The sequence below is a fragment of the Oncorhynchus masou genome, chromosome 10, assembly GCF_036934945.1.
Source record: "Oncorhynchus masou masou isolate Uvic2021 chromosome 10, UVic_Omas_1.1, whole genome shotgun sequence".
NCBI lineage: Eukaryota > Metazoa > Chordata > Actinopteri > Salmoniformes > Salmonidae > Oncorhynchus > Oncorhynchus masou.
This window is the reverse complement of record NC_088221.1, coordinates 25,593,434-25,616,236: the sequence shown is the minus strand read 5'-3', so window position 1 is coordinate 25,616,236 and position 22,803 is coordinate 25,593,434. Positions and strand designations below refer to the sequence as shown.

Genomic DNA, 22,803 nt, shown 5'->3' with positions numbered 1-22,803 from the left:
TCCTCTACAGCGGAAGTAAGTCTAGGTCTTCCTTTCCTGTGGCGGTCCTCATGAGAGCCAGTTTCATAATTGCACTTGATGGTTTTTGTGAATGCACTTGAAGAAACTTTCAAAGTTCTTGAGATTTTCCACCTAATAATGGACTATCATTATTCTTTGCTTATTTGAGCTGTTCTTGTCATAATATGGACTTGGTCTTTTACCAAATAGGGCTATATTCTGTATACTACTCCTACTTTGTCACAACACAACCCAAATGTGTTAAGAAGGACAGAAATTCCACAAATTAACTTTTGACAAGGCACACATGTTAATTGAAATGCATTCAAGGTGACTACCTCATGAAGCTGGTTGAGAGAATGTCAAGCGTGTACAAAGCTGTTGTCAAGGCAAAGGCCGCGCTACTACTTTGAAGAATCTCAAATATAAATTATATTTTAAATTGTTTAACACTTTTTTGGTTACTACATGATTCTATATGTGTTATTTCATCGTTTTGATGTCTTCACTATTGTTCTACAATGTAGAAAATAGTAAAAATAAAGAAAAACCCTGCAATGAGTAGGTGTGTTAAAACTTTTGACTGTATCCTGTCCTATCATGAGATATTCTGACAACGTTTACTGCTGACACATTCTGTTTAAAATATTTTCAACTTCCACGGGGGTCCCATGATTCTGCTTTATCACCATCAGTCACTAGCTATTTTAATTGTTTCTCAACCTTGCAGTTGATAGCACTAGTGATTTTCCACAATGTTTTATGAAAAGAATAACTGAACAGAGGTTTTCACTTACTTTGCCATAATTTAGAGGTTTTGCATTTTTCTAAATACATGTCTGCTCATTTGTTCTTCTTATGCCTGTTACAATTGACCATGGATTACTGTGAGACGCTCCAGTTTTGCATCACTCTGTGGGCCTTGGCCAGCAAAAGCCACATTCACACATTACCATCTAGTGGAGACCAGTGGAACTACATCTGTTTTTTTGCAAGTTCAAGTCAATGTGGAACCTTGTTTTTTGTTTGCCACGTTCTACACGGAATTTATCAAAGTGACATGAGTGAAGAAACACTATACAGGATGTAGCTAGCTACATAACTGCATTAGGTTGTCTGCCGGGTTGTTTATTTATAGCCGCTCATATCTGAATGTACATTTTGTGTGAGCTTCTGGACCGAATGACATTGACTGCGTTTACTGTGCAATTTGTTTACCTCGCTGCATGCAGTTGAATCGAAAAATTATGAGAGAGAGGTAAGTGTGTAGCTCGTTAGCTATACGTGCCAATTTTTTGCTCGGTTGTTAGCCAACAACAAGGTGGCTAATTATGTGGCTAGCTGACTGGCATTTTCCACTGTGAATTGCAAATCGTAGTTTACACAGAGATGAGCTGCATGCTTGCTTGCCTGCTAGCCAAGGTAATGTAGCATTTCGGTGCATACACATTTGCAAACTTGTCAACTTGGTGACTTTTACATAGTTAATGTTAGCTAGCTAACGCGTTAGCTAATGTTTCTGCATGCACTGCCTGGTTACCACTAGCCGCCCCTTTTCAAGTTAACTTATAGTGTAGTAAATACTAAATGTTCAAATAGTCTTTGTTGTTGACAACTACATGTCATGAATTGTTTATATTGACAACTTGTCTGACAATGATGATGTTGACAAGGCTGCATTCCTTATTTGATCCATTTGGCATGTCATGCCTCGAGTGTTTTCAGCTCTAAAACACCATCTCTTATGTGACATGGAGGAATTTATCAGCAGATCTGTGTTCTATTACAATTATTTATTCAGATGTGCATTAGAACCTACCATACCATATTTTGTATGGTGAAAGACCTGTCTCATATTTGCCAACCAATTCACAGTGGTGCTGATTCGCAGTAGCAACCAGATTTTGTGTAACTGAGGCGCGTTTGGATCTAATCAGGTGGCAGATTAAGGCCAAACATTGGAATGATGCGGGGAAAGTACTCTCTGCTCTCATATAGTCCAATGTTAATGACCCAAAGGCGAAAAGCCATCAGCCTAATTCTCCAGTTCAACCACCACTGAGACTGGCATTGTTCCAAAGACACGCATGCTTTAACATTGAGGCCAGGCAGCATATCGGCTGATTGATAGTGTCATTTTTGTGTGTGTGTTTGGGTCCACTGGTGTCTCATCTCTAAGGTTTACATTATTTATTTAACGACCTTGTTACCACCTGTGGTAGGCTGACTGAGCTGTAAATTGTGAGAGGTGAAGAACCTCAAGTGGTGTCGTCTAGTGCAGTGCATGAGTCACGGCTTTCACTTTCTTCTCCCCCACTCCCCTTCCCCCCCAATCCACTTCCTCCTCTCTCTGCACAGGGTGTGTTTGGTGGTGTGATCCTGTGTGTCTTCTCTGTGCCATGGAGAAGCCGTGGAGGCTGTGGGGCTCGGTGGAGCGCTGTGCCCTGGCCTTGGCCTCCTGGTCCTGGGGTGCCTGTCGCATCTCCCTCCTGGCCCTTATCCTCACCTTCCACCTCTATGGAGGCTTCTTCCTCCTGGCTCTCATCCTGGCCTCTGTGGCTGGCATCCTTTACAAGTTCCAGGATGTGCTGCTCTACTTCCCCGACCAGCCCTCCTCCTCCCGTCTGTACGTGCCCATGCCCACGGGCATCCCCCATGAGAACGTCTACATCCACACCAAGGACGGCGTGCGCCTCAATCTTATCTTGCTCCGCTACACTGGTGGAGACAGCCTGGGCAACCCTGGGGTCGCCCCCGGCAATGCATCTAACCCCTGCTCCACGGCCCCACCCACCATTCTCTATTTCCACGGCAATGCGGGCAACATCGGGCACCGGGTGCCCAACGCGCTCCTGATGCTGGTGAACCTGAAGGCCAACGTGGTGCTGGTGGACTACCGGGGGTATGGGAAGAGCGAAGGTGAGCCCAGTGAGGATGGCCTGTACCTGGACGCCCAGGCCACGCTGGACTACGTGATGACCCGGCCCGACCTAGACAAGACCAAGGTGATGCTGTTCGGTCGCTCTCTGGGGGGGGCGGTGGCAGTACGCCTGGCCTCGGCCAACCCTCACCGCGTGGCGGCCATCGTGGTGGAGAACACCTTCCTCAGCATCCCCCACATGGCCGCCACACTCTTCTCCTTCTTGCCCATGAGGCTGCTGCCCTTATTGTGCTACCGGAACCAGTTCTTGTCCTACAGACAGGTGGCGCTGTGCCGGATGCCCTCGCTGTTCGTGTCAGGCCTGTCAGACCAGCTCATCCCACCCGTCATGATGAAGCAGCTGTACGAGCTGTCGCCGGCGCGGACTAAACGGCTGGCCATCTTCCCAGAGGGCACGCACAACGACACGTGGCAGTGCCAGGGCTACTTCGCCGCTCTCGAGCAGTTTGTCAAGGACCTGATGAAGAGCCACGCCCACGAGGAGAGAGTCCAGTCCACGGCCAGCGTCACCATCATCTAGTCTAGTGGGGAGGGAGGGAGGGAGGGAGGGAGGGAGGAAGACTGTCTGGTCTAGAGAGAACCCTGCATTCCATACTCCCTTTACAGTTGCGTAGATCGGAAATGATTGGATAAGTCTAATAAGCAAAATGGAAAAGCTAGGTCAAGGTGCAGCCAACCACTACCATAGTGCTTATACCTGTTCAGTTCTTTATGATCTACTTGAAGTACCTATGGTGGGTTATGGGTTGTTCCTGGACCAGGTCATGAAGTTAGTGTGATGGTAGGATACAGGAGAGTGGGTATTACTCCTCCATTTGAATGAACAGGAGTAACTAAACTGGGCTCAACTACTAGGGTCAGGTTAGAGAGAATGTACATTTCTATGTTTTTTGGGTGGTTTGGTTTTTATCATATTATTCTTTTGGTGTAATTGTACCAGATCAAACAATTGGGGAGTATATTTGGAGGGTGACAGTGTTTGATGTGGGGGGGATGATTAACAAGGAAATACTTTTGTGTTTGAACTATGAATGCATGGGTGAATATGTACTTGTTATGGCCTTCTTTGAATGGCTTACACACACACCATACACACAACCATGTTCATACTGTCAGACACAACACAACCACAGGTTTTTACAAAGAACATAACAGAATTTCAGTAAATCAATAAAAATGTTTGATTAGCGTAATAGCATTTCAGTAACTCAATAAGACATGTTTGACAAATATGATAGCTTTTCACGAATTCAATAAAAGTCTTGCCTGTTGTAATGACGTAAGACCAGACATCTTGGCATTTTTTAAAAATGATATAATCTATGCTATTTCAGGACACGCTGTTTAAAGTTAAATGTGTGAGGATCTTAAAGGCTTCATAATATTAAATCATGTTCATATCAGTCGGTAGATTACCATGTGGGCTGTACCATATTGGTTCTCTGTAGACTGTGTGGCACATTGAAAAGCTGCATGCACAAACTGCAAGTTTCACTACCAAACTGTTTTTGTTATAAATCCCTTGATTATATTCCTTTTTTGCAAAGGTCCCGTTCTTATGTTCTCTGACAATAAATATAAACTCAGATGTGGCCGGAAGTGTTTGTCAACTCTTTGCATAGTTTACCCATGACCCTTTATCTTGGTCGGCCACACCAGGGCTTTCAGTTGGATGTGAACTTCAGGTCATGACGTGAGCTGTGTCTGTCTGTAAAATACACATCTATCTGCAATGTTCTGCACACTATTAAACATCTAAGTGCACTCTCCCAAATACCATGGCCTGAAAAAACACCTGGCTCTACTTTATACTTCCTGTGAGCCAGGTACACACAGGCTCTGGTTAGATAGTGTGTGTGTGTAATGATTGAATTCTGATCCCTGTGTTATTGCCTTGAGACTTGAGTGGGACTAAGTTGTATTATTATTTGTGTTAATCTATTCTCAACATAATTGTTCCTTCAAGTAGGCTAGTGTCTCACTCCATGGCTCTTGTGGAGAAATGGCTTTATCCTCTTGGAGTGCTTTTCACAAGCTAATGAACCTTTCCTGCATGTCTCCCAGGGACTGAAGGTGAGCTAGACCAGTGTTTCCCAACTGTGGTCCTTGAATACCCCAACAGTACACATTTGTGTTGTAGCCTTGGAAAACACTGCTCATTGAGGGCTTGTTGACAAGTTGATTCAGGTGTGCTTGTGAGATAGACAAAAATAAACTCTTACTGTGCTGGGTCCTGTTCATTAGGCACCAAACAAAAGGAAACGTAATGAAACATGTCCAAAAAGAAACGCTGTTTAGTTGTCCGTTGTAAAATGTTTTGCTACGGTGTGCTCTAATGAATATGACCCTGCTCTCAGTCTCAGTGCAGCATGCTGCAGTGCAGTTTTACAGTATTGAAGCCATTCTGACACAACAAACAGAGGCACTCAGCATCAGCAGACATGTTGGCTCCAGAGTCTAACTTCAGACTAAACATCACAGTGAGATGAAACTGTCTCAGTGTTGGTGACGTTTCTGGTTTGAACTGTTTTAACTTTTATATAGGGCACTTATTTTACAATATATAGACAATTACCTACTGAATGTGCAGTCAGTGTGGATGTGAGTTGACCAGTGTGCTTTACATGAAGAGAAACTCTGTACAGTGTGAGATCCCCAGCATTATATAGCGTTATGTGGGACGTTTTGTAACCCAACAAGGGGTGCATGCTTTGTCTGCAGTGGTTGGCTTGTGTGTGTATGATGGACAAACACTTTACTGAGTCTGTGTTGATGCATTTGTGTTTATAGACCTTATAGTACCAGACTACCATCTCTGAGAGTAGACTGCCAAAATATTTCAATGGCAGGAACTGACTGGCTTGCTGCCATGTCAAAGTGTGTGTGAGTGGAGTGTGTTGCTGTGCTGTCACAATCAGACCCTGTCAGTTACACACACCACTACCTGTAGACAATGACCTGGCAATGTGCCATAAACAGTGGGAGTCAATACCCATTTAATTTAAATTACTGTAAGATAACTTGGACATAGTTAGACATTCTCAGAGTGCAATGCAATTTCTGAATTGACTGGAATTGGCCCAGACTCCCACCAAAGTTGTTGATCGAGTTGATAGGTGTGGGACTTTTTTTCAAAAACTTTGCTGATATAATCTTTGGCCCTGCCTGATTTTACCAACCACCGACGAGGTGCCATTGTGAAATCATTTCAAATCGAACTGAATTTTTTGTCTCAAAGCAATTGCTATTCTACATGTTTGAACTGGCATTGTGTAAAATAGCCTTTGTACAGTTATGTGATTATTAATGCTTCTCAGAATGGTGTGGAAGCTGACAATATGCAGGAGAGAAGGATGCATGGGTATTATTGAGGTACTGAAGTGTTCATATGTTGACATACTGATATGTTGAAGCACTAAATGCATGATGATGGTGATGAATGTTCACTCTTCTCTGAACCGGAGGCTTATGGGTATTGTAGTTGAGCGCTCTGTACCTTTTCATTAACTGAATTTGTAATGTTCATCCATTCAGTTTAGGAAAACAACCATTGCACTCATTTCCCTACTCTAGTGTTGATGTTTTTTTATATTCATTCTTCTTTTCTAAGTACACAATCTCACTTTCTATTCTCTGTACAGTAACATGCAATAACTGAATAAACCCAAGATTCTGCTAAACTGTCTGTGTAATGTTTAGACATGTTTTTGTCTGTAATGTCTGGTTCCACATTCCCTGAAAGAAGTTGGCTGCAAATAGTTTTTTGGTAATGCAGTTTAGTTTTGCTATGTAGGTTTTTAAGAAGCAAGGGTGATTTCTGCACTTCCTTTTTTACTGAGCCATCTAAGAGTCATCATACTTGTACCCTTTCCTCTTCCACGCCACATTGTATGTTTTGACATGTTTTAAAGCTTGGCATATCAGCTGTGACTTTAATCTGGATCAGATGTCTCACCCCTGCTGTGCCCTTTCAGACTAATGTGGATGGAGCAAGCAGAGTTTGTCGTTTAGAGTGGGGAGGATGGACGGCGCGTAGACTGGTAAAAAGTGAGGGAGAGTGGTTTGGCTGGGCCGTCATCAGAGCAGGAAGTTCTGAGTGTGGTTAATCAAGCGGAACAGAGGAGGGAAGCTGCTGTTCTACCCTTCTTTATACAACATTACAGTACAGGGTGCAGACACTGAGACAGGAGAGAAGGTAAGACCGGAGAGAGAGAGTAACATTAACTAAAGGCTAAAGATCCAGCATTACTAACCCAAGAGGAGACCCCCAAACCCCCTCCCTCCTTTTGTTTTTACATTGCTGCTACTCACTTATTATCTATGCGTAGTCACTTTACAAATGACCTCGACTAACCTGTACCCCCGCACATTGACACGGTAGCGGTACCCCCTGTATATAGCCTCGTTATTGTTAGGTAATTTTCGAGTTACTTTTTTTATTCAATTTTATACTTTAGTTTATTTAGTAAATATTTGTTCACTCTATTTCTTCAACTGGTTAAGGGCTTGTAAGTAATTATTTCACGTAAGGTCTACATCTGTTATATTCGGCACATGATAAATAAATGTGATTTGATTCAGAAGGCAGGTCATGCAGCCTGTTTGACTACAGAGGAGGCTGTCTGGGCCCTGTGATGGCATCTGCAGGTCCAAATCCCGAGGGTGGTAGACCTGCTTCCAGGCAGGAGTCTGGGGGTCGGAGGCTGTCCTGGCTGGTCCTGCTGCTGACTCTGGCAGCGGTCACCTCCTCGTCTCTCTCTGCTCTGTCTCTGTACCACCTGCTGGCCCTTAGGGCCGAAGTTGAGGAGCTCCGGTCAGAGGTCTTCCGTAGGAGAGAGGAGCAACAAGAGGCTAGGCATGGAGAGGTAAGACGTTTACACGTTCATATCTGATGTTGTGGTCTGTAATGTACATACATACATAATATACAGTTGAAGTCGGAGGTTTACATACACTTAGGTTGGAGTCTTTAACTAGTTTTTAAACCATTCCACAAATGTATTTTTAACAAACTATAGTTTTGGCAAGTCGGTTAGGACATCTACTTTGTTCATGACACAAGTCATTTTTCCAACAATTGTTTACAGACAGATTATTTCACTTATAATTCACTGTAATAAATAAAGCCAAGACCTCAAACACACCTGACTCCAATAATCAACTAATCATGATCTTCAGTTAAAAATGCAATTAGTTTAAATCAGGTGTGTTTGCTGGGGATGGGGAGAGTGTGACATCAATCAGGCCCCCGAGGACTGGAATTGCCCTGGCCTGGGTGTTGTGGATGATTACAAACATCTACCTCTGGTTCCAAATGTTGCATGTTCGAATCCAGTGCTAGAGAGTTGTTTTTGATCATTTTGTTTTAAGCTTATCCCAAACCTTAACCCTAATCATTCAAAGTTCATGCCTAACCGTAAGAATTCTGAGTTAATGCCTAAACTTAACCTTGGAACGATATAGAGAAGTATCCGAACATTTAGAAATTTGTCTTTGGAAAAACATGGATAAATGTCTTCTGACATGAGACTGTGAGAGCTTGTTGCAATTTGAGAAGGGAGTTCCTCCCTCACTGCTTTTGCTTGTTTATGTCACAGGCCGATAGCTGGTTGCAGTTAATCGAACTCCCTCATTGTAAGACATGTCACTCATTATCAGAGAAACCGGGTTACGAAAGTAACTTTCAGTTTCTGATGCATTACCCAGACACTGCAGCAGATGAGCAGCAGAGCCAGGAGAAGCAGCCCAGACCATCCACACCCCCCTGACCCCCAGCCTGGGCTGTCGTTCGTCAGGAAGAGGAGTGTGGGCACAGGAACTGAGAACTCAGGCAAGACTAACAATGCTATTCAGTGGGACTGTTTGTGTCTTTTTGACATGTTGATGTGGGTCATATAGCAAGTTAGAAAAAAGGAAAACATGCACATCAAACTTCTCTGCTGCGGGACAGAAGAACGTATCAAAGAAAAAAAGTAATGTCCGCAACTCTGGTATGATCCCATGGTGGTTTAACCTGACGCACATTCACCTCGTAGCAAAACGCTGTCTTATTGTGCGTTTGATTAAATCCCCATGAGAGCATTCTAGAGTTATGGACATTACTTTTCTCTCATATAACACTTTGTCGGTGTCAATGCTGTGCTATTTTTAGCTCATATTCTGTGAAACGGGTCTGTTGCTTTGAGCATTTGAACACTGAACTGAGTTATTTCTGGCAAGCTGCAAAGTTTCATGTTTGTAATCTTGCGCACTCTCTCGCTCACTCTCCTCTCCTCTCTCTCTGACTAGAAATAACTAATCTTGTACATGGTGAGGTTATTGAATCCATGCAAAACTGTTCCTCTGTCCTCCCCTTCCGCTAGTGTCTCAGCCTTGTCTACAGATGCTGGCAGATAGCAACAGGAAAACATTCCAGAAAGGTACTGAACCTGGAAATGCAGTCAGACACTTTTTTATTTTTTTTACAAGAAATACTTAAGTTGATTGAAGGACGTACAGTCTGAGGCTAGGTAGTTCAGCATGTTTAGATTGACTGATGCATGGTGTGTGTGTTCTGGTGTTGTGCAGAGTTTGCGCTGGAGCCTTACACAGGGATCCCCTGGCAGGCGGGGCTTAGAAGAGGCTCCGCCCTGGAGGCAGAGAGCGACAGCATCCTGGTCAGAGAGGAGGGATACTACTTTGTCTATAGTCAGGTGAGAGCCAGTCTTCTTCAGGTGGAAAATAGGTGTATCACATAGACCGCTCACAAGTCCTAACTCTCCCCCTATCCAGGTGTACTTCAATAGTGTTCACAATGGCTCAAAAACCCAACAGTAACTATCACCCCTCCCCCATGCAGGTGTACTACATGGATACGACCTTTGCCATGGGTCATGTGGTGATCAGGAAGAAGAGGAACGTGGTGGGAGATGAAGCTCAGCATGTCACATTGTTCCGCTGTATCCAAAACATGAACCCTATCTACCCATACAACACCTGTTACACAGGGGGTGAGTCTGTCTTTGTGGGTGCGTGCACATTTGTGTGTGTGCATGCGTGTGTTTGTGTGCTGTTTCTGAGTGTGTTAACTGTGTTCTCTATAGGTATAGTAAAGCTGGAGGTCGGGGACAGTGTGGAGCTGTTGATCCCTCGCTCTACAGCCAAAGTTTCTCTGGATGGAGACTCCACTTTCCTGGGCGCTGTCAGACTGGCCTGACCCTGACCAGGGGAGTAGGACTGGGGGGACTAGGAGATACAATTGCCATCATGTGGAAATGGACACTGCTGGTACTAGAAGTTTTGATCTGGTAGATACTGGTGGTGGTGTACAATAATTATTTTAAATGAACTATGGCTTCTGGGTCTGATAGCTACATTATCTATTCTACTATGATGCCATGTGCTTTACAGAGTGACTGAGGGACGGGCGGACAGACTCAGAATCATGGCCTATTACTGGAGAGCCTGGCTGATGATGCCATTGATGATGATGATGATGACAGCAGTGTCAGCCTCTGTCACTGTGTGTGATCTGAAATGTTTGATGCTTATACTGGCAGGTGTCTCACCATTCACTCATAAACTTCTTAAATGTAATGATCAATACACACAGTCAAGACACAGTCCCAGCCATGACTACACAGCCCCAGCCATGACTACACAGCCCCAGCCATGACTACACAGCCCCAGCCATGACTACACAGCCCCAGCCATGACTACACTTTGATGCCTTGATGATCATTTTGACCACCTGCATACTAGTAAAATAGGCCCTGTTGTATTTCATGGTGTTGTATCCTGTCTATGACAATGTTATTGAATGGTGCAGAGTGAGTTGTCATCATTCTACCAGAAGGGAGCAGCAGCACTCAATTAATTGGTTTCCCAAGAAGCACCTGGCCATGTATCACAATAAATGCAGTTAATCACTATGGCTGGTGGTAATGATAGTGATATTATCCCATCCTGAGAGGGGGTTTGTTGTACACCTTGTGACTACCACAGGAAACAGCACTGTAGCACAGTACAGCACTGGTGCTTCTATGGTGATTCTCGCTCAGATTTAGTGTTTAATAGTCACATGTACAGGGTTGCAGTTGTGATTATCTTAGGCTTCAAGCTCCAACATGCAGGACTAAGTGAAATAAAATAACTAAAATTGTAATAAAAGAAACTAGAAATAGCACTATATTATAGAGCTCCCGAGAGGCACAGCGGTCAAGGCACTGCATCTCAATGCAAGAGGCGTCACTACAGTCCCTGGTTCAAATCCAGGCTGTATCACATCCGGCTGTGATTGGGAGTCGCATAGGGCGGCGCACAATTGGCCCAGTGTCGCCCGGGGTAGGCCGTCATTGTAAATAAGAATTTGTTCTGACTTGCTTAGTTAAATAAATACAAATATATATATATACATATTAACTGTGGCAGTGATGATTAAATACATTTCCATTGGGGTGGAGGCAAGAGTCAAGACTGTTGAGGGAGTTGCCATACCAGGCTGTGATGCAGCCCGACAGTATGCTCTCGACGCCACCTCCTCTCTGTAGGCTGTCTCGTTGTTGTTGGTAGTCAGGCCTACTACTGTAGTGTCGTCAGCGAACTTGATGATGGATTTGGAACTATGTGAGGCCACGCAGTCGTGGGTATACAGGGAATAAAGGAGGGGACTGAGGAAGCACCCTTATGGGGCCCCCGTGTAGAGGGTCAGTGTTGAGGAGGTGATGTTACCTACCTTCTCCATGTGGGGGCGGCCCGTCAGGAAGTCCAGGACCCAGTTGCACAGGGAGGAGTTCAGACCCAGTGCCGTGAGCTTAGTAACTAGCTTATAGGGCACTTCTTTGACACGTGGAGGCAGGATGCAGGTCTGTATCTAATAGAACCCTCCCAAAAGTAGTGTAGTTGGAGTGAAACAAATTGACATGAAAGGACATATGCCTGCACATGGTGCTGCCAGTTATGTTAAGCCCAGCTATGGCTGTATTGTGAGTGTGCAAGGAGAAACAAAAGCACTTTAACTATGAATGTAGAGGTAGTCTACCACACTACATTAACCTTCGATCTAGCTAGCTATTTCCTCAACTGCAATGGCAGGACATAGATGGAGAGATTACCATTTTAAAATAGCTACCAGATTAATATAGAAAAAAATGGGGCAAGGTTAAACCCTCTAGATGTAGCAGCAGAGTGGGTCTATAATAATGTTTTTTTTTAAATGATGCTGGAGGGTATAAAAGATGAGGAACCTCATTTGGTGTTTTACATAATCTGACACACACAACGATAAGGAATAACAACATCCTAGAACCAGGAGGAAAGCAGACACTTGCTCACTGTGCTGTTGTGCCCCCTAGTGGATTACACAACACAATGCTCCTAGGCGTTTCCATGTGGCCTAGTTCTGCCGTCTTTGGGGAGACTTGATTCACAATCACAAACATCACATTATCTTTGGAATATCCATAGTGCTTTATGTTGAATTGGACTGGCCTTAATTTTGGTGAAGTGTGAATTTTTGTACAGGTATAAATAGTTTTGACTCTCAATAGAAACTGAATGACTGTAGCTGTACAGGAAGGGAAATGGCCGCTGTGAAATCCCAAAGCACCACAGGTGCTGTTGAAAACCGGGGGAGTTGTGGTCTTATTCTGAGAGAGAATGCTGCCAGGCCATCCTGGGAGTGGGAGAATAAGATACACAGCAAAGACTGGACCTGTTGGTGGAATTTTATGTTCAGAGGATACAGTGGTATGCCTCTTTGTTTAATTCACAGCACCTGTTTATACCTGTTTGCAAATAAATAGTGGGTCTAGCTAAATAGCCCAAACAGACATGAGGCTACTCTTTCCAAATAAGAGAGGGAGTCTTTCACCCCCCATAATTCATACAGTCATTTGGATAGGACATCCTGTATCTGCCACTGAACTACCATGTGTACAGCTAGTGTATGATAAAGTTGTTTGTTCAGATAACGCAATTCCTAACAGAGGATTGTGACAGTGAGTGACTCATTAATAAATGTCTGTAGGTTACAGTAAGTGTCTGAAATGCCTCCGAAAAGACCTTGAGAGATTTCATTTAGATTTTAGGGTCCCCATTAGCCGACGCCAATGGCGACAACTAGTCTTACAGTATATCACAAAAGTGAGTACACCCCTCACATTTTTGTAAATATTTGAGTATATCTTTTCATGTGACAACACTGAAGAAATGACACTTTGCTACGATGTAAAGTAGTGAGTGTACAGCTTGTATAACAGTGTAAATTTGTTGTCCCCTCAAAGTAACTCAACACACAGCCATTAATGTCTAAACGTCTAAATGTCCAAATTGGGCCCAAAGTGTCTATTTTGTGTGGCCACCATCATTTTCCAGCACTGCCTTAACCCTCTTGGGCATGGAGTTCACCAGAGCTTCACAGGTTGCCACTGGAGTCCTCTTCCACTCTTCCATGACGACATCACAGAGCTGGTGGATGTTAGAGACCTTGCACTCCTCCACCTTCCGTTTGAGGATGCTCCACAGATGCTCAATAGGGTTTAGGTCTGGAGACATGCTTGGCCAGTCCATCACCTTTACCCTCAGCTTCTTTAGCAGGCAGTGGTCGTCTTGGAGGTGTGTTTGGGGTCATTGTCATGTTGGAATACTGCCCTGCGGCCCAGTCTCCGCAGGGAGGGGATCATGCTCTGCTTCAGTATGTCACAGTACATGTTGGCATTCATGGTTCCCTCAATGAACTGTAGCTTCCCAATGCCGGCAGCACTCATGCAGCCCCAGACCATGACACTCCCACCCCCATGCTTGACTGTAGGCAAGACACACTTATCTTTGTACTCCTCACCTGGTTGCCGCCACACACGCTTGACACCATCTGAACCAAATAAGTTTATCTTGGTCTCATCAGACCACAGGACATGGTTCCAGTAATCCATGTCCTCAGTCTGCTTGTCTTCAGCAAACTGTTTGCAGGCTTTCTTGTGCATCCTCTTTAGAAGAGGCTTCCTTCTGGGACGACAGCCATGCAGACCAATTTGATGTAGTGTACGGCGTATAGTCTGAGCACTGACAGGCTGACCCCCCCATCCCTTCAACCTCTACAGCAATGCTGGCAGCACTCATAAGTCTATTTCCCAAAGACAACCTCTGGATATGATGCTGAGCATGCGCACTCAACTTCTTTGGTCGACCTTGGCGAGGCCTGTTCTGAGTGGAACCTGTCCAGTTAAACCGCTGTATGGTCTTGGCCACCGTGCTGCAGCTCAGTTTCATGGTCTTGGCAATCTTCTTATAGCCCAGGCCATCTTTATGTAGCGCAACAATTATTTTTTTCAGATCCTCAGAGAGTTCTTTGCCATGAGGTGCCATGTTGAACTTCCAGTGACCAGTCAGTTTGAGGGAGTGTGAGAGCGATGACACCAAATTTAACACACCTGCTCCCCATTCACACCTGAGACCTTGTAACACTAACGAGTCACATGACACCGGGGAGGGAAAATGGCTAATTTTCACTTAGGGGTGTACTCACTTTTGTTGCCAGCGATTTAGACATTAATGGCTGTGTGTTTAGTTATTTTGAGGGGACAGCAAATTTACACTGTTATACAAGCTGTACACTCACTACTTTACATTGTAGCAAAGTTTCATTTCTTCAGTGTTGTCACATGAAAAGATATACTCAAATATTTACAAAAATGTGAGGGGTGTACTCACTTTTGTGATATACTGTCCTGGGATCCCGACACAACGCAAAAGACATTACAGACAAAAGGCTTTACAATTTCCATACATTTGAAAACAACATGTAGTGCGCATCTATTAGTTACACACTCAGTACATCCACACAACAAGTAGGTCACATGGGCGGGAGGCGTTGTGTAGTGAGGTGTTGCTTTATTTGTTTTGAAACCAGTTTTGCTGTTCACTTGCGCAATACAGTGCATTTGGAAAGTATTCAGACTCCTTGACTTTTGTTATTTTGTTATGTTACTGCCTTACTATAAAACGTATTAAAATAGTTTCTTCCCTTCATCAATATACACCTAATACCGCATAATGACGAAGCAATAACAGGTTTAGACAGGTTTCCTCCAGACACTTGACGCTTGGCATTCTGGCCAGAGACTTCAATCTTGGTTTCATCAGACCAGAGAATCTTGCTTCTCATGGTCTGAGTCCTTTAATGGCCTTTTGGCAAACTCCAAGCAGGCGGTCGTGCCTTTTACTGAGGAGTGGCCACTCTACCATAAAGGCCTGATTGGTGGAGTGCTGCAGAGATGTTTGTTCTTCTGGAAGTTTCTCCCATCTCCACAGAAGAACTCTGGAGCTCTGTTCGAGTGACCATCGGGTTCTTGGTCAACTCCCTGACCAAGGCTCTTCTCACCCGATTGCTCAGTTTGGTCAGGCATCCAGCTTTAGGAAACGTTTTGGTGGTTCCAAACTTTTTCTATTTAGGAATGATGTAGGCCACTGTGTTCTTGTGAAGAAATAGCCTAATAGTTCATCCAAAAATGTTAAGCTAAATGTTCTGATCTGTTGTGTCAGCCACATCGCATAAAAACATTTTTTTGATGCTAGTGGTTGTATTAATGTGTTATCTATTGCATCCCTCAACTGTCCCAGACTATGTTTGGAATATTTATTTCTTTGCACAGAGTAGAATAGGTCAACATTTTTACTCTGGGGGATAGTAGATTGACATAGCCTGGTGTTTTTGCTGTTTGTTAAGGCCTACTCATCTTGTTGGCTGATGAAAAGTAAATGTGGACAGTTCTTTCAATATCTTCAATATGCACCTGGGAATTGGATAAGGAGGCGTGCAGTTGCGTCCCTGATGTGTCTGTCTTCACTTGTAGCCTGTGAGAAAGACCCGATCACGTGATGGAGAGCCATGTGAGTGAGAGGTGCGCAGCACTCCGGGCCCAGGGCGTAATGACCAACGGCCGCAAAAGGAATGGACAAATGGCATGGATTTTTTTAGGATGCATTACTGCCACAAAGGGGATGCCACTGTGAAATTTGAGGGATTATCAAGTACCTATCAAATTGTGAATCAGAGACTAATAAACTGTGTACAGTCTGCGCAAAAAAACTAAGCAGAGCTCATGCCTTTCAAGCAACCTTTTTCAAATCATCATTAGAGTCGCATCATGCATCCTTAAAATGTAATAAATACCAAAACAAAAACCCAATGTTTGTAGAACAACTAAAGTTACATTAATAACTCTAAATGAAGTATATAGGAACACATTTCTTTAAACTGCTCAAAACAGAATATCCGCATGTGCGCTTTCCCTCATCGTTTTGAGAAAATAATAATGTTTTTTCAGCTTTGTTCAATTGTATTCTTCATACTATAAAGTACTGCCATGGAATTCTAAGCAAATCTTGTCTGCTAAATTACCTAGTGTAGCTCACAGCCATGTGGCATATCCAGATCAGGATCTAACATAAGGACAACTCAGAGTATGCTATTCTTTGCTTCTGAAATAGATGACATTTTCTTCGTATCATGCTGCTTTAGACCTGTCTAAAATAAATACTGGATTTATTGTGAAGGTGTGGGCTATAATACATGGATTTATTAGGCGTTTTAAAATGTAGATGTTCCAAAGGTCTGCATTAGTGGCTTGCAGCCTGTGTGTGGAAGCCAGCAGATGCTAAATGTTTGTGTTAATTTACAGTAAATTACCTTGAGACCAGCAGTTATTTGCTGACAAAATTTCGTGGCAGCCACAGCCCTAAAGCATTCAATGGTTTTCTCTCCTCATATAAATATCAAAATGCCACAGTTTTCTCCTCTGAGACTGTATCATCACACTTTGTACGCCACCCTGGATTGTCAGAAGAATTGGGTGACATTTAAACTATTATCTTCATTATACCCTCAGCCAGACATATGTGACAGGAATTACATCAATGGTTTGGGCCAACTGGCCTGATTATACTGATAATGATGGTAGTGATGATGTTATGTCATACGCCATGTATCATTAGTAATATCAGTATGATATTGGTCATTTCTGGTTGTTATAGAGTCAATACTTTTACTGGTTAAGATTAATCTAACGGACCTTATCTGTTTCCTCTGTATGCAAAATATATGCATCCTTTTCTCATTATAATGTTTCTCAGAGTCATTATTTTTCACTTTCACAGACTGTCTGGAGAAGGAGAGATGTGCGGCATGCGTGTCTGCCAGGCAAATTGTAAACTCGGTTTCAGTGTCTGACAGAGAGGGAACATACCCTTAGGGAGAGGAGGGGTGAGAGTTAGGATATTACAGGTAGAGAAGAAGACAAAGACATAATTGTCTGTGTGGCAGACGGCCACAGAGAGAGCAAGAGAGAGAGAGAAACACAGAAGCGAAGAGATCAGTGTCAGAATCATAGTTACAGAATGTGCTGTATTGTTGTTTTATGTGTTGATTGTAGAAGCCATTGTAACAAACCCCGGCACACTAAGTCCTCCTCAGAGATCAGATAAAGGGACACACGGGTTGTATAACTGTATTCTCTTCCCTGGTTCTAGCATTGTATCATAGTGTTTTGGATTTGTGTTGTAACCATGATATATCTGCAATGATTTTGTCCCTTTCCAGTTCCAACTAATGGTGCCCCGCTCCCCTCGCCCTTCTCAATAAACACACACACACACACACACACACACATGCCACACACTCCCTCTGTCTGTGAGGGCACCAGGGAGAGAGAGACACAAAGCACCCTGGCTAGTCACTTCAGGGGCAGGATGCCCAGTTAAGGAGTCTGGGCCCTGTGTCTCCCCTCCCCATCAGACCATTCGCATTGCACCCAGCTACTACTACTGAGAGAGAGATTTACCATTTTAGATAAACAGAGCAATGGCGGTTAGTAAGCAGTGTGCGAGAGGGAGAGCTAGAGAGAGAGTGGTGGAGACAAAGCTCAAACAAATAAGGAGAGCTAAATCTCTTTGATGGCTTTACAAACACCAACCGGCTGTGCAAACGCCAATGGAGGAGGAAGAGGGGGATCGGTCCTCTTAATGGGCGAATGTGTCAAGCAAGATGCTCCCCCTCCCTCTCCCCAAAAATACATTTGTGTAGCGCCATGGCAACGGCTGGTGTGTTGGCGGAAGCCGATTTTCAAAGAGAAATGAGTGACAGGGTGGAAATCAGGAAATGAAACCTGCTGTGTACACAAACACATACATTGAAATCAGTTTTACCTCATTTCTAATAGCATGTTACCTGTGCAACTAGAAGGGAAAAAAGCTCTAAATCACCTTTACCCCACACACAGAGACGCATACAAAAGCTTTCCCTCGCCCTCCATTTGGCAAATCTGACCATAACTCTATCTACCTGATTCCTGCTTACAAGCAATACTCAAACAGGAAGTATCAGTGTCACGCTCAATTCGGAAGTGGTCAGATGAAGATGATGCTAAGCTACAGGGCTGTTTTGCTAGCACAGACTGGAATATGTTCCAGGATTCATCCGATGGCATTCAGTCAATGGCTTCATTAGTAAGTCCATTGACTACATTGTCCCCACAGTGACCGTACGTACATATCCCAACCAGAAACCATGGATTACAGGCAATATCCGCACTGAGCTAAAGGCTAGAGCTGCCGCTTTCAAAGAGTGGGACACTAAACCGGACATTTATAACAAATCCTGCTACGCCCTCCGACGAACCATCAAAAAGACAAAGTGTCAAAACAAGACTAAGATCGAATCCTACTGCACCGGCTCTGATGTTCATCGGATGTGGCAAACTATAACAGATTACAAAGGGAAATCCAGCCACAAGCTGTCTAGTGACACTAGCCTACCATACCAGCTAAATGCCTTCTATGCTTTGAAAGGCTGGTTATCATCATCCCAAACACCCTGGACCTAATCCAATTCAAATACCACCCTAACAGATCCACAGATGATGCAATCTCTATTGCACTGCCCTTTCCCACTTGGAAAGAAATAACCCCTACGTGAGAATGCTGTTCATTGACTACAGCTCAATATCATTGTGCCCTCCAAGCTCACCACAAAGCTCACGGCCCTGAACTCTTTCCTATACAAGTGGATCCTGGACTTACCGACGGGCCGTCCCCAGGTAGTGAAGGTACCACCTCCAGCCTAATCCTCTCCCTCAACAAAACAAAGGAGCTGATTGTGGATTTCAGGAGGAACCAGCTTGGACATGCCCCCCACCGTGGAGATATTTATAATTGCTACAGTTGTAAATATGTATTATTCATCCACTCCCACATTCATCCACTCCCATATTATTCATCCACATGGTCTTTCCAATTCCATCTCCCTCTCTACTCTCCCTCTCTACCACCATTTCCAGGTTTCCCACCTACCTCCCCCCCTCTGATTTCCCCCTTCCCCTATTGGTCATGTCTGGCTGATGATAGGGGCTAAAGGTGATTCCTGAATCTGGATCATACTCCAGCACGCTCTCTCTTTCTGCATCACGCTATCACACACACCACCATGCATCATGCATGGCATACACACACACATACATCTACACACCTACAGTACACACACGCCTCCCTACAACACCACACACACTCGCTCTGCACTACACTTGTATTTAGGCAGCTTTACTTTGATCTGAAGCAAATCACCATAATCAGGTTGATCCAAAGAGCCTCTAGCAGAACTGGCAGAGTGGAGTGTGGATTTTTAATGCAAGTGGGGCTTTGACTTGTTACCAACCAGACCGGTTAGAACTAGTCTGATTGCAAGTCCAAACACTGTCCGGCAACTCTTACCATCATCATTAGAGTGCCATTAACATTGCCTCTTCTGTTGTGATTAAATTTGATAGTATGGATACTAATTGATACTCGCCACAGCATATGACTGATATGGATGTTTGTTTATTTAGGAGCTATTTGTAACATTACCATTTCATAGAGTTGTTTTTTCTCCAGACTAACTGCATGATGGGATCTGTTCAAATAAGGTGATCTATAATTCATATGGCGCTAGCTGCATTTGCCTGGAATCCAACTGTGGAGCCGGAGAAACCAAGACAAGCTGTGTGTGTCTGCGACTGTGTGTGTGTGTGTGTGACAGAAAAATGGAACCAGATTATGTCCGTTGATAAATAATGCTTTATACTCTGGCCTTCCTTCAAGGCCCTCAGCTCTCTTTGTGGAATGAACATCTCCACATCTTCTCCCCCATCCCTCTCTTCTCTATCTGCTCCTCCTTCTTCTACTCTTCTGCTCTCTTCCCAACTCACACCTTCTCTCCCCCCCTCCAGCTGTATCCCTCAATCCCCCTTTTCTTCCTCTCTCCCCTCTCTTTCCCTCTCTCCCCTCTACATCCCCTGGTTTCTGTAGTCCTGTTTTAAGGGTCTACGCTAGAGAACTGGCAGATATACAGTAAACACATAAAAGCTAGTGGTCTGTGTATAGTTTAGACATTGAAAGAGGTCCCTCCTGAGGGGAACCGGGGTTGTATTTGTCATGGTAGAGTGGAATGTAGGGCAGCGTCTGACCAGCTCAAACTGAACATTCTGAGAGAGACAGCTGGAGATAGTTCACAAACCTTGTGTTTGGTACTTAGATTGAATTGATGTTGCTATGTTTAGTTTTACTCACACACATTTTAAACTGGTATATATTCCCCCTCTCCTCCTCCAAACTCACCCCCCCTCCCCCCCGCCTCTCTATGCAGGTCAGCCAGCAGTCTTTGTCATGTTGATGAAGACCAGGGAGGGCAGAACCAACAGAGAGAGGAGGGGAAACAGACAAGGCCCCTGAAAGGAGGGAGTAAGAAGAGGAGGGGAGAGAGCAGAAGGGGGGGGAGTGTGAGGGGAGGATGGCATGACGAAGGTTCCTTTGGCTCATTACCTCTGTTGCACAGACCTTTTGTTCTCCTATGTTGTGCTTTTCATCATTAGTTCAGTCCCTAACTGCCTCAGTTCCTGTGTCTATTGCTGTGTGTGTACGTATGTGTGTTATTTTGTATGAAGATTTTCAGTGAGAGTGTTAGAGGCAGATCAGAGACGCAATATTAATGACAACCCCTGAGCCTCCAGCCGTACTTAAGCATACACACACATGCTCACACACACACACACACACACACACACACACACACACACACACACACACACACACACACACACACACACACACACACAAAAACAGAATGTTGGGGAGTTCTGTGTCACTCACTCTCACCAGCTGCTTGTGGGCTTTAGATTTAGACTCCTGTTCTTCTGTCTCTCACACAGACACTCTCTCTATCTAGCTCTCTATATATCATTCAATTCAATTCAAAGAGGCTTTATTGGCATGGGAAACATATGTTTTCATTGCTATATCAAGTGAAATAAACAATAAACAAACTGAGAAGAAACCAATTGAACAACATCAACAAAAAACTATCATAAATTAACAGTAAACATTGCACTCAAAGTTTTCAAAAAGATAAAGACGTTTCAAGTTTTATGTTATTAGCTACAGTTGAAGTCGGTAGTTTACATACACTTACGTTGGAGTCATTAACTTGTTTTTCAACCACTCCACAGATTTCTTGTTAATTAACAAACCATAGTTTTGGCAAGTCAGTTAGGACATCTACTTTGTGCATGACAACATCCAAAATGACAATATCTAACAATTGTTTACAGACAGATTATTTCACTTATAATTCACTGTATCACAATTACAGTGGGTCAGAAATGTACTTACACTAAGTTGGCTGTGCCTTTAAACAGCTTGGAAAAATCCAGAAAATTATGCCATGGCTTTAGAAGCTTCTGATAGGCTAAATGACATAATTTGAGTCAATTGGAGGTGTACCTGTGGATGTATTTCAAGGCCTACCTTAAAACTCAGTGCCTCTGTGCTTAATATCACGTGAAAATCAAAAGAAATCAGCCAAGATTTCTGAAAAAAATATTGTAGACCACAAGTCTGGCTCATCCTTGGGAGCAATTTCCTAACGCCTGAAGGTACCACGTTCATCTGTAGAAGCAATAGTACGCAAGTATAAACACCATGGGAACACGCAGCCATCATACCGCTCAGGAAGGAGACGCTTTCTGTCTCCTAGAGATGAACCTACTTTGGTGAGAAAAGTGCAAATCAATCCCAGAACAACAGCAAAGGACCTTGTGAAGATACTGGAGGTAACAGGTACAAAAGTATCTATATCCACAGTAAAATAAGTCCTATGTCGATATAACCTGAAAGACCCCTCAGCAAGGAAGAAGCCACTGCTCCAGAACTATGGTTTGCAACTGCACATGGGGACAAAAATCATACTTTTTGGAGAAAGTGTCCTCTGGTCTGATGAAACAAAAATAGAACTGTTTGGCCATAATGACCATCGTTATGCTTGGAGGAGAAAGGGAGAGGCTTGCAAGCCGAAGAACACCATCCCAACCGTGAAGCACGGGGGTCGCAGCATCATGTGCGGGTGCTTTGCTGCAGGAGGGACTGGTGCACTTCACAAAATAGATTGCATCATGAGGAGAGAAAATTATGTGGATATATTGAAGCAATATTTCAAGACATCAGTCAGGAAGTTAAAGCTTGGTCGCAAATGGGTCTTCCAAATGAACAATGACCCCAAGCATACTTTCAAAGTTGTGGCAGATTGGCTTAAGGACAACAAATTCAAGGTATTGGAGTGGCCATCACAAAGTCCCGGACGCGAATCCTATAGAAAATTTGTGGGCAGAACTGAAAAAGCGTGTGTGAGAAAGGAGGCCTACAAACCTGATTCAGTTACACCAGCTCTGTCAGGAGGAATGGGCCAAATTTCACCCAACTTATTGTGGGAACCTTGTGGAAGGCTACCTGAAACATTTGATCCAAGTTAAACAATTTAAAGGCAATGCTACCAAATACTAATTGAGTGTATGTAAACTTCT

General features: G+C 43.8%; 2 protein-coding genes across 4 annotated transcripts; both read left to right on the top strand.

Moving 5' to 3' along the window:
- The first annotated feature begins 1,070 nt into the window (after positions 1–1,070).
- LOC135547409 (protein ABHD13) lies at positions 1,071–3,475 on the top strand. Its single transcript, XM_064976411.1, has 2 exons — positions 1,071–1,258; positions 2,359–3,475. The coding sequence occupies exon 2, from the start codon at positions 2,400–2,402 to the stop codon at positions 3,459–3,461; it is 1,062 nt and encodes a 353-aa protein (XP_064832483.1). The 5' UTR covers positions 1,071–1,258; positions 2,359–2,399; the 3' UTR covers positions 3,462–3,475.
- A 3,293-nt stretch (positions 3,476–6,768) lies between these two features.
- On the top strand, positions 6,769–10,853 carry tnfsf13b (TNF superfamily member 13b). Of its 3 annotated transcripts, XR_010456709.1 has the most exons (8): positions 6,769–7,136; positions 7,523–7,806; positions 8,648–8,771; positions 9,304–9,360; positions 9,509–9,633; positions 9,780–9,930; positions 10,024–10,207; positions 10,331–10,853. XR_010456709.1 is itself a non-coding variant. In XM_064976414.1 (7 exons), exons 2-7 carry the CDS (start codon positions 7,576–7,578, stop codon positions 10,134–10,136), a joined length of 801 nt encoding a protein of 266 aa, XP_064832486.1. In that variant the 5' UTR covers positions 6,769–7,136; positions 7,526–7,575; the 3' UTR covers positions 10,137–10,853. The 3 variants fall into 3 exon arrangements, 2 of the variants coding, with proteins under 2 accessions (XP_064832486.1, XP_064832484.1); XM_064976414.1 differs by having other exon boundaries at positions 7,526–7,806; positions 10,024–10,853; XM_064976412.1 differs by having other exon boundaries at positions 10,024–10,853.
- The last annotated feature ends 11,950 nt before the right edge of the window (positions 10,854–22,803 follow it).